General features: G+C 37.1%; 1 protein-coding gene across 1 annotated transcript; it reads left to right on the top strand.

Annotated features, from left to right (window-relative positions):
- The first annotated feature begins 324 nt into the window (after window positions 1-324).
- Window positions 325-10,253, top strand: LOC140151742 (putative aldolase class 2 protein PA3430). The gene is made up of 3 exons (XM_072174079.1): window positions 325-496; window positions 4,136-4,380; window positions 10,004-10,253. The coding sequence occupies exons 1-3, from the start codon at window positions 325-327 to the stop codon at window positions 10,154-10,156; spliced, it is 570 nt and encodes a 189-aa protein (XP_072030180.1). The 3' UTR covers window positions 10,157-10,253.
- Window positions 10,254-11,883: the final 1,630 nt, after the last annotated feature.

Genomic DNA, 11,883 nt, shown 5'->3' with positions numbered 1-11,883 from the left:
AAAAATTTGGGTCAATAAACGGTTGGGGTCTACAAATATCAGTAGGCTATATTTGCCAAAATTCGACTTCACAGATGGATTCCTTAAGTTTTTGACATTCTAAGAGGCTTCTAAGTAAAGTATCTTCATACATGTATACTTTAGACCAACAATTGACATGATTGAGCAATTATCAGCCCCAACATATCCATAGTTCCAGGATTACGAACCTTAATCTGGATTCTAAATGGGCTTATATTCATTCGGAATTGATTTAGTTGCTTACTGTTTTACAATGTCTTTGTTTTTAGTTTGTTCATTATTTAATATAATGATTTGCCATGCATGCAGGTGACTGCCAGTAATCTGATTGGTGTCGATTTGATAACTGGTCAGACTATAGAAGGAGAAGGCCACGTCATTGTGACTGCATTTTCTCTACATCGTGCAATTAACCAAATGAATCCAACCGCTAGATGCATTATGCACACACACCAACCTTATGTGGCTTCTTTGAGTAAGTCAGAGACAATTGAGGGTATGACCTCTTCTAACATAATTGTTATGGCCACGCGTTTGGAACTCGCCACCCAAAAATGGTGGTTTTGTTACGCTTTTCCAAATCGAGACTCGTTCAAATTGTTATATCTCTGCTTAAACAAAAGGTATTAAAGTGTGTTTGGTGTCATTGTGTAGCTAAATGAGTGCCCTAACAGACCTCCAAAGGAGAATTGTTTATCAGCTAAGATAGTGGAGTTAGAGTTGTTTGAGTTCAGAATGACCGAGGTGGTGGATGAGGCGGTGGCGGATGAGGCGGTGGCGGTATGTGCAAAGTCTATGGGAAATAAAGATTTTGTGTGTGCGCGTTGAATCAACTGATCATATCTTTGCATCCATATGGGCTACAGACATGGTTAAGAGCTCTTTTGAAAGATTATTAATTCTGCTAATTGTTTTTAATCATTTTGAACTCTTTATGATTGGTTTAGTCTATAAAATGCAAACTTTTATGTACAAAACTACCCGTTTTCATATTAAACACTGTAGTAAGCAATGCGGATGTCTTCAAAATCTAAAAGTTGCTGTAAATTTTTAATTACTTATCCTATCATAGTCAAAGTTTACATTTTCGGAGAGGAAATTTGATGAGGAATCTAAATATGGACTTACTTTTTTTTTTTTGTATGGGTTAGGGGTAAAATGTTTCAGTTCAAAATATGTTGAATTGTAAAAAAATTTGAACATATTTTGGGACAACCTGTATTCGAGATTACCAAACAGCTGTGATTTTTTTCTTCCAAAGTCAGTAGGCTCCCCTAACCTCTAACCAAATCAATGTTGTTTACTTTCAGTTTATAACTGCAAGTTAGTAATTAGCAATGCATTTAGTGACCCATTTTTTATTTGGATTTTTGTTATTCCACCCTGTATAACTTCAGTACAATGAGTTGAAATGTGTATATTTAAACTGCTTTTTCCTTCAGCTTTCCAAAATGTATACTTTTGCTAGTTTAGGGTTGATAGTTGTGGAGATATTCGAATTTGAAACTTGATTGGTGTAAAAATTCATAATATTTGTGATGTAACGCTGAGGGTGGCGAGTTCAAAACACACGGCCTTATACAGCCTGTCTCAAAAAAAATTGTGCAAGTGAAAAGCGCCCTCTTTGGCAATTAGAAAATACCGTTGTGACATACCGTAATGTTACATCAACGTTACAGGCGCAGTCTTAGCTCTCAAATGCCGTTTGTTCTGTTCAATTTTCTTGTTTCAATTTCGAGATATCTTTATTTTACAACGAAAGGGTAAAATCACAATTGTGCCACTTTTACTAGGGAAGAGCTGTACATCAGGGCTGTACATGTAAATCAATGATAGCTGATGTTGATGCGTCTAATGCACTCCCCCTTCCGGGGCGCATGCATTAGACGCATCAACATCAGCACGCTTGCATTATTTTGTCTAATATCTCTCCCAACAAGTAATACGCGTTCTTTAACCTATGACATGTATAAGTGTGCAATATTTGTTTGTCTTTTAACATGTCTTAAGTGACTAAGAGAACAGTATTAACCATGATAAAATCATTGACATGCACATGCAGAACAGCAGAATGTGAAATCCATTTTTACAGCAGAATGTGAAATATTTATTTGAGCCATTCCATGTCAACTCCTGGGATGTGCACCGCAGCACCTCTTCAATTTTTTTCTTTTCTGTGTGGTGGTAGATATTGATGAGAAAGTAAAATCTTGACAATTTGAGCTTCATACGCTATTTCGTTTTCCCGTGGCATCAATTTGAAATTTAGGGGATCAGCGTAAAAATGTGTCGCAACGCAGACGATGTTTGGAGGTCCATAAATGTATAAAGAGAACCCCTTACAACTTTGAAAAGTATGTATCCTGGGGTACTGAATTGTGTAGAGTTCAAATCTGGCATCAGAAAACTTGTAACTCCTTTACTTTAAAAGCTGCAGGGCCCTCAAAATGCAACTTTGTCCATCCAGGACCAACTTCGGGGGGTCAGAACTCCAAAAGTTAAAATAATTTTTTGTCCATTTTTTTGCCAGTCGGAACCCCTTGGTAGGACATTACTCTTATCCAATATTGAGTCAATTAGGATAATTTTAGCTGAGATATTACCCATGCAAAAGTCCAATAGTACATTTTTTGTACATTTTGACCCCCTTAAAACCAATGTCAGACAATTTGCCCCACCATCAACTTTAGGTATGTTGAAAATATGTTCTTGGACAACATTTCTGAGAAATAGTGGCTTGGGGTCTTGATGACTTTGCATTAAAAACATCAGTTAGGCTTGCCTACTCACATAGGAGTCATTCCAGCCACATCAACAAAAATGGTTGTTTGGTCATTGGTAATCCCATCAAATTTTGCTGAAAATCACTTCTAGCATACCTATATGAGCATAATGAACACATGGAAAAAATGAATGCTCAACTCCAAGCGGTTTTGGAGATATGGCTTGTCAAAATGTGGTCCAGATCCCCACTTTTTGCTCTCTCGAGTTGCGTCGTTGAATTAGTAGCGTTTTGGGACATTCATATTTTGACTTTGCATAAAAGATATTATACTGAAAAGTACTAACTGGGGTGACTTTTACTCAGAAAAACAGAATCTGGCCTCAGAAACAGTGTATCTAATCTACTTAAAAAGTTATGGGTCTCTCAAAACCTTGTTTCGTTTTGTGAAAATGTATTTGTAAAAAAAACGAAACCGAGTTGTAAAGAGGTTTGAGAGAAGTTATAAATACCTGCATGAAGGTCTTCAGTTAGATCTTTTCTAACGCTGATCCCCCAAATTTCAAATACTGATGAAATTGATCTGAAACAACAGAATAGCGCATATGGGTAAGCAAATTTTCAGGATTAATTTGGCATCAATATCAATATGAACTTTGTCAGACAGAAAAAGTGAAAAAAAGGTTTGAAAGCATTTTTTACGCTGCTAAATTTGCAAGGATCAAATTTTCAGGATTATACTTTCTCATCAAGTCTGTTGAATGGAATGGCTCATTTATCATGGAATTAAAGAGAATCATCATTCCTGCATCATTAAAAACAGTCCAAGAAATTTTGTATTGTGTAATGGATGGACGCATTCTTTTGATTTCACGAAGGAACTCTTGATAAGCTTGATGCTATCACTGTTACATGTAAATCCCTCTTCCCTGGTAAAAGTGGCACAATTGTGATTTTACCCTTTCCTCTTTAACTAAACATATCTCGAGATTAAAACAAGCAAATTGAACAGAGCAAACGGCATTTGAGAGCTAAGACTACCCCCTTGACGTTGATGTAAGCATTATGTCACAACGGTATTTTCTAATTGCCAGAGAGGGCGCTCTTCACCTGCACAATTTTTTTTGAGACAGGCTGTAGAGGCGTCGTGAGATTCACAAAAGCCCAATTTTTAATATGTACATGTATTTAAGATTTGCCCATAATACGAATCAGCAATCAACAGGACGATCGTAAAAATCATCAAAATTCAGATTTTGGCACCTTTGTTATTGTTATAGATGTGTTAACACAGCCTGCTAGCATGGCTAGTGGTTCAGCCGAGCTGTGTATTTAAGACAAAATAAGGCATTTACATATATGAATCGGTAAAACGTAAATCATTGCTTTCAGATTGTCTTCAAGATCCTAGACTGTTAATGGTCCATCAAGAATCTTGCAGCTTTTACGGCAAAATAGCGTACGATTCCATCTACAATGGCGTGTCCGACAATGAGGAAGAAGGCAAGAGACTCGCCCAAGTCTTACAGGATAAGGAGATCTTATTTCAAAGTAATCACGGAGTAACGGCTGCTGGCTCAACAGTAGCTTACACATTCGGACAGCTTTATTATCTAGAAAGAGCTTGCATGTATCAGGTAGGCCTCTATACACGTAATTCATTATTTGTTTTCCATTCTTGTTCTATGAATGTCAAGTGAAGAATGTATTATCAGGCAGGAAATCAAAATGGTTAGAAATGGTTCTCATTATGTAAGTCAAAGATGCAACCGTCATTAGTGCGGGTAAGTCTGTTAATGTATGGCCATAAAGTGCATGTTAAGGTCTCCTACTTTTCTTTTAAAAAATCTTGCTGTATAGCAGGGACGACGCGTATCCAGATGCAGAGAAAGTGCCAGCACACTCTAGCCATCTAGCGTTGAACAAACGAAGTGGAAAACATCTGCTCAAGACCATGTCCGAATGCTTAGTCATAGTCAATTCCCCTCTGTCAATTGCAAAGAAAGGTTACTTTGAAACCTAGAGTCAAATTCGTCAGCTATAGGGTAGTATCTACTTTCGGTCTCTGTTGCTTTAGGTTACGCCACTTTTCGATCAGCCCCGATCCAGAGAAGTCCGTGAGGGCCATCACAGACTGCCTCGCGCGCAGCCTCGCTAAATTCGTGAGACACAGACTGCGGCTACAGCTACATGTACCCGAAGGATCTGGGATTTTTAGTTGGAATATACTTCATTTGAATCAGAGTGTCATGTCGCAACATACCATGCCTATGTGCAGTATGAAAACCTGATGCCAATTTGAAATTAAACCATCATGGAAAGTTCATTGATTATTAAAGCGCTTACTCATGATAAACTTGATTTACCACGGAAATAAGTCATTGCGGTTCTTCTCAGAAAGTATTGCAACTCAAGTCAGCATGTTGTAATTTTTTCGGTACGGACTATAGCATGTATATGGTAGCTAGGAATCAGATATGAATAGCGAGAACTATATAACAGAGAAAGCTGGTTTATTTAGCTGTTTATTAAAAAGTTTAAATAACTGTTTATAAACGAATGCACTGAACAAGGGGTTGTCACTTTCAAAGAGTTGATTGAGCTTTTTAAACATATTATATATAGTTTTTGCTGCATAATTTGTATATACCTTGAACAATCATACGGACGCCTTGACGTGATCCTCGCAAGATGACAATCCAACTTACTAACAACGAATTTATCCCGTATCATTATCACTTTTCATGTCAGGATAGACCATCGTCCATCACTGCTACAAAGCCCATGGATAACGACTGGTAGTGTAGAACAAAATCTTAAATTAGAGCTAAAAGGTGCAGCTATTGGCTGCTGTTTACAATTATGACATATCTGTCCCTGTAATAATGTTTAGGATATTATATGAACATAGCTGGTACCTTAAGGGATGTGAAGAGAGCGAACCGTGGTTTGGATTCCAGAGGAGGTGTCTATAAGAAGCACAGCCATCAGAAAATGAATAACTGAAATCGCGCGCCAAATTGCTTACTGCAGTAATTTTTCTAGTCTTTAAAAAAATTAGGCATAGGTGGGAATCGAACCCGGTACCTCTCGGTTCTGAAGCAACGGATAGTACCGGGTGTCCCAAAAAAAGGTTACATGTAGATTTTTGAAAACAATCTAAGTTAATGTTAACAAATATAAATGTCTTTTTCATGCCATAATCTATGTATCCTCTACTAGTACCCCTGTGAATGTCAAGTTCACAACGTGCGTATTTAGCTCGCATTCCACGAATTTCTGAGCAAGCTGTTTACCACGTTTACTTGACATAATGCAACACGCTGCCTGCACACTGCGTACAGTGCATTTGGCGGGTCATTTGAGTAGGTCAGCCATAGCATGGCAGGCGCAGTATATTTTTTTTGTTGAACAGATAATCAAACTTGTTCAGTTTTACTTCGAGAGTTTGGTCAGGAAATGGACAATATTCTTACAGTATATAACACAGCAGCGATTTCAACTCAACAAAACCTAAACAAAGCCTGAATGCAAATTGTTATTAATTTTATTATGTTGATGGCAGGAGATGCAGCGTGCAGAAATGCCTTTACCAAAAAGTGTTCCTCTTTAATGACTATCTTTAATTTTTACTAAGAGTCAAGAAGCTCTATAAGAGATGTGCAATATTTAATTGTCAATGTGGTTTTTCAGTGCAAAAAGTTTTTTAACCATGAAAAAAAAGAGATAAATAAAAAGTAATTAGAAAAAATAGAACACAAAGATGTGCTTGTGTTTAAATTTCATTGTGCGATATTTTGATGATTAGTCACTCTTGAGACCCCTATCATCTCGCGCTCATAAGTTAAGTTGCTTTAAAGATACGGAGTTGAAACTTAGAAGTCATTTACAAGAAGGATGGATAATTAATACCTGAAAAAATGACAGTGTTTTCTTGTACCATCGCAAAATGCGATCCATTTTCTACATGTAACCTTTTTATGGGACACCTTGTACTACCAAACCAAATTCCTATATGCACTAAAACCTGTGATAATGCTTAACGGAATAAATCAATACTAATGTAAGATGTCATTCAAATAGAAGTCCCACAACTAAAGTAGCAATCTGCTCAATCAATCATCACGTCGTTCAAATAATCAATCAAAAAAAAATTAAATAAATAAATAAATAAATAAATAAATAAATAAATAAATAAATAAATAAATAAATAAATAAGAAAAAAGATGACATCCCATCAAACACAAAAACGTTTTTAAAACGTTTTAAATAAGTTATATTTTGGCTTTTGGTTTAGGTAAAACATTTTAATAACATTAAAATGTCGGGTTATATAAAGGTCATGATAACGTTTTAAAACGTTTTGTGTGAAAACACACTACAACAATATTTTTAAATGTTTTCAAAAAATGTTATTGTAAACTATTTTTGCAAACATTTCTGCCAAATATTGTGTCAATACTTAAATAACATTATGTTAAAATGTTTGAACCCAGTTAACACAGAAATGTTCTTAAAACGTTGTGTTTTTAAAAACCTTTTAATAACATTTAAATGTCGGGTTATATAAAGGTCATGAAAACGTTTTTAAAACGTTATTGAAAATATTTTGGGCAAACATTTTTCGTAAAATATTTTTTCAACCCCAAAATAACATTCTGTTTAGAATGTTTTGTATCAAGTTTTCAAGAATGTTTTTGGAATGTTATTAAAACGTTTTATACCCTTTATATAACCCGACATTTAAACGTTTTCTGTAAAACATTTTTGTTTGCTGAGCAGTAGATTATCAAAAATGTTTTTAAGGTTATGAAAACGTTTTATATTCTTAATATACCCTTTATATAACCCGACATTTAAACGTTTTCTGACAAACTTTCATAACCTTTTGCGAATTATGTCGAAAACGTTTTGTGTTTGCTGGGATATTAACAGCAAGGTTTCGAACAAGCGACGATCAGAACAGCAATGAAGAACTAGAAGGCTATATATTTGTACACAAATACGGCTATACCCGCATGTTATCGGTGTACCCAAACTTACAGTCCTTCTTTGCTGAGGACTTAAAATAAAGAAATTGTAAAAGTCGCCCAATTGGGCAGAAAATGTGTAAAAAGTGAAAGTCCAAGTCACAAGCTTTAATTGAATGTAGGTTGCACTGTCGTAGCACTTGAAATAAAGAAATTGTAAAAAGTCCCCTCCCAGGGAGTCGTCTCTCTTACTCTCCATAGATTGCTGTTGTCAGTCTCTCTTACTCACAGTGAGGCTATGCAATATGATTCAGGAGAAACTATTCCAGAGGGAGTATGTAAATTAAATGGAACAGCCATTTCAGAGGGAGTATGTAAATTAAACGGAACAGCCTTTTGGGGGCCATTTCAGAGGGAGTATGTAAGTTAAATGGAACAGCCAATGGGTATGTAATTTAACTGGAACAGCCTTGACGCTTCACGCTGGTATTTCCAATTATGATATAATACGATATGTCTGTTTAGTCCTACGTGTGTGTGGGGTGGATGGGTGTGTGGGTGTTAGTAACAATATAATTCTCAGGTGCTATCTGTGTACAAATTCTGAGCCCAGAAGCTGCTTGATGAGAAACAGCCCGCCCTTTGTTTTAACATTTGGGGCCCTGGGGCCCAATAATATTTGACTTATGAGGCCCATGTACATAATTATGTTGAAGTATAACTTTCTAGTGCTATCAGTAGACTCAAGCTGGCCACTGTAGCTACTTTATTTACTGAGTAACGGCCGGCCCTATGTTTTAGCGTTTGGGGCCCTAGGGCCAATATTATGTGATATATGGGGCTCATATATACATATAACAATGTAGTTCTCAGGTGCAATCTGTGTACAAACTCTGAGCCATAAAGCTGCTTTATATGATGAGAAACGGCCGGCCCTTTGTTTTAACATTTAGGGCCCTGGGGCCCAATATATATGACTTATGTGGCTCATGTACATATGTTGAAGTATGATTCTCAAGTGCTATCAGTAAACTAAAGCTGGGCATTGTAGCTGCTTTATTTACTGAGTAACGGCCGGCCCTATGTTTTAGTGTTTGGGGCCCTGGGCCCATATAATGTGACATATAGGGGTCATATATACATATGACAATATAATACTAAAGACATATCTGTGTACCAAATCTGAACCCTGTAGCTACTTAATTTGCTGAGAAACAGCCGGCCATTTGTTTTAACATTTGGGCCCATGGGGCCCCTAGCCTTGTACATCTAGGACAAAAACGGGCAAAAGGCACATCTACAACTTAGGGCCCATACATATGTCACATATGAGCTCTAGTGATCTTGTACTTTTAGAGCTAGGCTTGTCAATCTGTTGCGCCATATTTTAACATTTGGGCCCCTGGGGCCCATAATATATAACATACAGGGGCCCTTGTATATTTGTAAATATAGAGTACCCTAGGGCTATCAGTGTACCAACTCCGGGCCCTGAGGCTGCTTCATTTGATGAGAAACTGCGTGATTTGTATTTTCACATTTGGGCCCCTGGGGCCCGTGACTTTGACCTCTGGGGCCAAGATGGGCAAAAGGCACTTCTACGAGGTAAGGCCCATAAGTGTACCACATATGGGCCCCAGGGCCTTTGTAGTTTTAGCGCTAGCCTTGACAGAATGATGTGTTTGATGAAGGAGGAGAAGGAGATGAAACCACAGGATGGCAATATACCCGTCCATGCTTCGCATGCGGGTATAAATAGGTGGGAATCGCAAAAACACCACGTTTCGGGGTGTATATATTTTGTGCACCACGCGCGTACCGGTCCATTATATAGCAAAATTCATCTTCACTTTAGGCTAAAATAGCTTCGCGCGCATTATGTCCTTATAAAATCTAAGCCCATCTCCCTCTAAATTGTAATGCTCCCGCCGTTACTTATACCTTATACCTAAAGCAAATCTTGGCCACTTGAGTGCACATGCCTTCCTCGCGGTGAGTTTAGGGGCCTCCAAATTTTGGCCTGGCCCAGGGCCCCAAAAGGTAAATCCGGCACTGACTTACCTGTGCCTATGGGCTTCAAGAAGCGCGCAAAAATGTGCAGATTTGGTGTAAATATATTTTTAAAAAAGAGGGTCATTCGGTGTAAGCTGATGAAAAACGGGGTCATCGGGTGGCAGTTTTGCAAGAAGGGGGTTTATTGACACAAATGACGCACATGACGCGATATATTGCCAATATATGCGAGTGTCCCCAGAATAATAACATGATCGATTGTAATTGTCTTATATAGATGATGGCCATGAAGACAGGAAGACAGTTAAAGGAAATTCCTACTGATATCGTCATGAAGACGAAAGAGAATGGAGACAGATACGACTGGGAAATTTTCTTCGATGCAATGAAGAGGATGTTGCTTGCTAAGGGTTCTAGATTCGACTGCTGAGTGATGAACAAATGTACATACTCAATTATTTTCTATAGCATGGTAGGAAAAGTTCTTATTCCCAGTACTGCATCTCTACAAACAAACAAACAAACAAACAAACATACAAGCAAACAAAAATATAAACATAGGAATCATATCAGTAATAACAAAGATGAAAAGTTGTAGTTAAGATTCTGTGCAGATTTAATTAACAATCTAAATTTTATGTATCTTTATTTTACAATCTAAAAATAATATCATAATGATCAACAGTGGAATCATGTTTGACAAATACTGAAATGTAGCAATATTCCTTGTTTATTATCCTTGACTGTCTTTAAAATAGTGTGAAATGGGCAAATTTCTGCATTTTCATCGATGTCTCCACGTCCATTTCGTAGTGCAAAATTTTAAAAACTGGCTAAATTCGCGACCTCTGTTCGATACAGGAGAGTGGTTTGAATAGATCGATGGGCGTACGATCGCGGCGTTTGGAAATCTCTCAACTATCTCCGTGGCAGCAGATTGTAAACATCTTTGATCTTTTTAACGCTTTGCGGCAAGCTGCTCGCACATAAATACTACAACTTTTGACCAGAAATTGGGAAACTTTTAAATCTTGCCCCACCCCGCAGGCCAGGTCCGGTTACGCCACTGGAAAGGTTGCATATGAGTAAATGTTTACTTATAACGTTGGGCTAGCTGCAACCTAACTCAACTATTTGGTAGGATCTAAGTGTTCTTTTACATTCTTTAAATGATGCTCAATGTTGTGTCAAATTACTCAGTGTATAACTATGTATTAATTTGGTCACCATTCGTAATTAATAATCGGTCCTTAAATATCACCTCAGCGAAATGTATTTTTAACACATTAATATTCCCCGCATTTCGAAATTTGCACCAAAAATGGTCAAAAAATGCTGAATTTTCAAAAAAATCATAAGAAAGCCCGATTTCGCCCAAATTTCAAATACTTTTGGTGAAGTCAAAATTAAAAAAAACGGCTCCTAGATATTTTTATCTAGTTTTTAAAAATTAATAAAAAACATTTTTGGCCCAAGAATTTTTTTGGTAGGATGTACGAAAAAGAAGTGGGCCAAAAACAGTTTTTTGATATTTTGGGCCAAAATGCTCATAAGATGAACTTATCAAGTCTTTGCCATTCTAAATATGTATACTTTTATATACTTTAGACCAACAATGTAGCAGTTATGAGGCCCGACAGTTTCCATAATTCCAGTGTTCAGACCAACCTTAAGTGAAACATATCCCGGGAAACATATAGCTAGTTAAAATATAATACGGAGATTATGGCTAGCTCCCGACATAATCCCTGTTAAGAAAGTTTATTCAAACGAAGCGCCTAAGGTAGAGTCTTTTTTAAGTGTGACCAATAACCCACTTGTCCAAACAAAATTGGGACATTTTGCAGCAGTCACTTACATATGCCCTTCATACATATGTCCCGAGTTTAAGCAATAAGACGCTGTTGGTGCAGTAACCAATCAGACTTTCGCATATAGAGGTAAATCTTAGCAAGAAGCCCGATTGATTTATATGAAGTTGCCGTGGAAGTTGAAGTACATTTTCAAACTTCATTTTGGAAACTCTTTATAGTCTGTACAAGACCTCCCAGGATAATAAGTAATACATTTCACATGACCCCTATTTGAAAAAAAATCACACAACTCCGACTCGCCCTGTTTGTCAAATTGAAAAGCACATAACCCTACATTTCTCCC

This window comes from Amphiura filiformis, chromosome 5 (assembly GCF_039555335.1).
Source record: "Amphiura filiformis chromosome 5, Afil_fr2py, whole genome shotgun sequence".
NCBI lineage: Eukaryota > Metazoa > Echinodermata > Ophiuroidea > Amphilepidida > Amphiuridae > Amphiura > Amphiura filiformis.
This window is presented reverse-complemented; position numbering and strand designations above follow the sequence as displayed.

Excerpts from the sequence above, each read along its gene's own strand:
- LOC140151742 (XM_072174079.1), top strand. The coding sequence starts at position 325 with ATGCAGGTGACTGCCAGTAATCTGATTGGTGTCGATTTGATAACTGGT. Across the intron at positions 497-4,135 it reads ACCTTATGTGGCTTCTTTGA|ATTGTCTTCAAGATCCTAGA; the intron begins GTAAGTCAGAGA and ends CATTGCTTTCAG. Across the intron at positions 4,381-10,003 it reads AAAGAGCTTGCATGTATCAG|ATGATGGCCATGAAGACAGG; the intron begins GTAGGCCTCTAT and ends TGTCTTATATAG.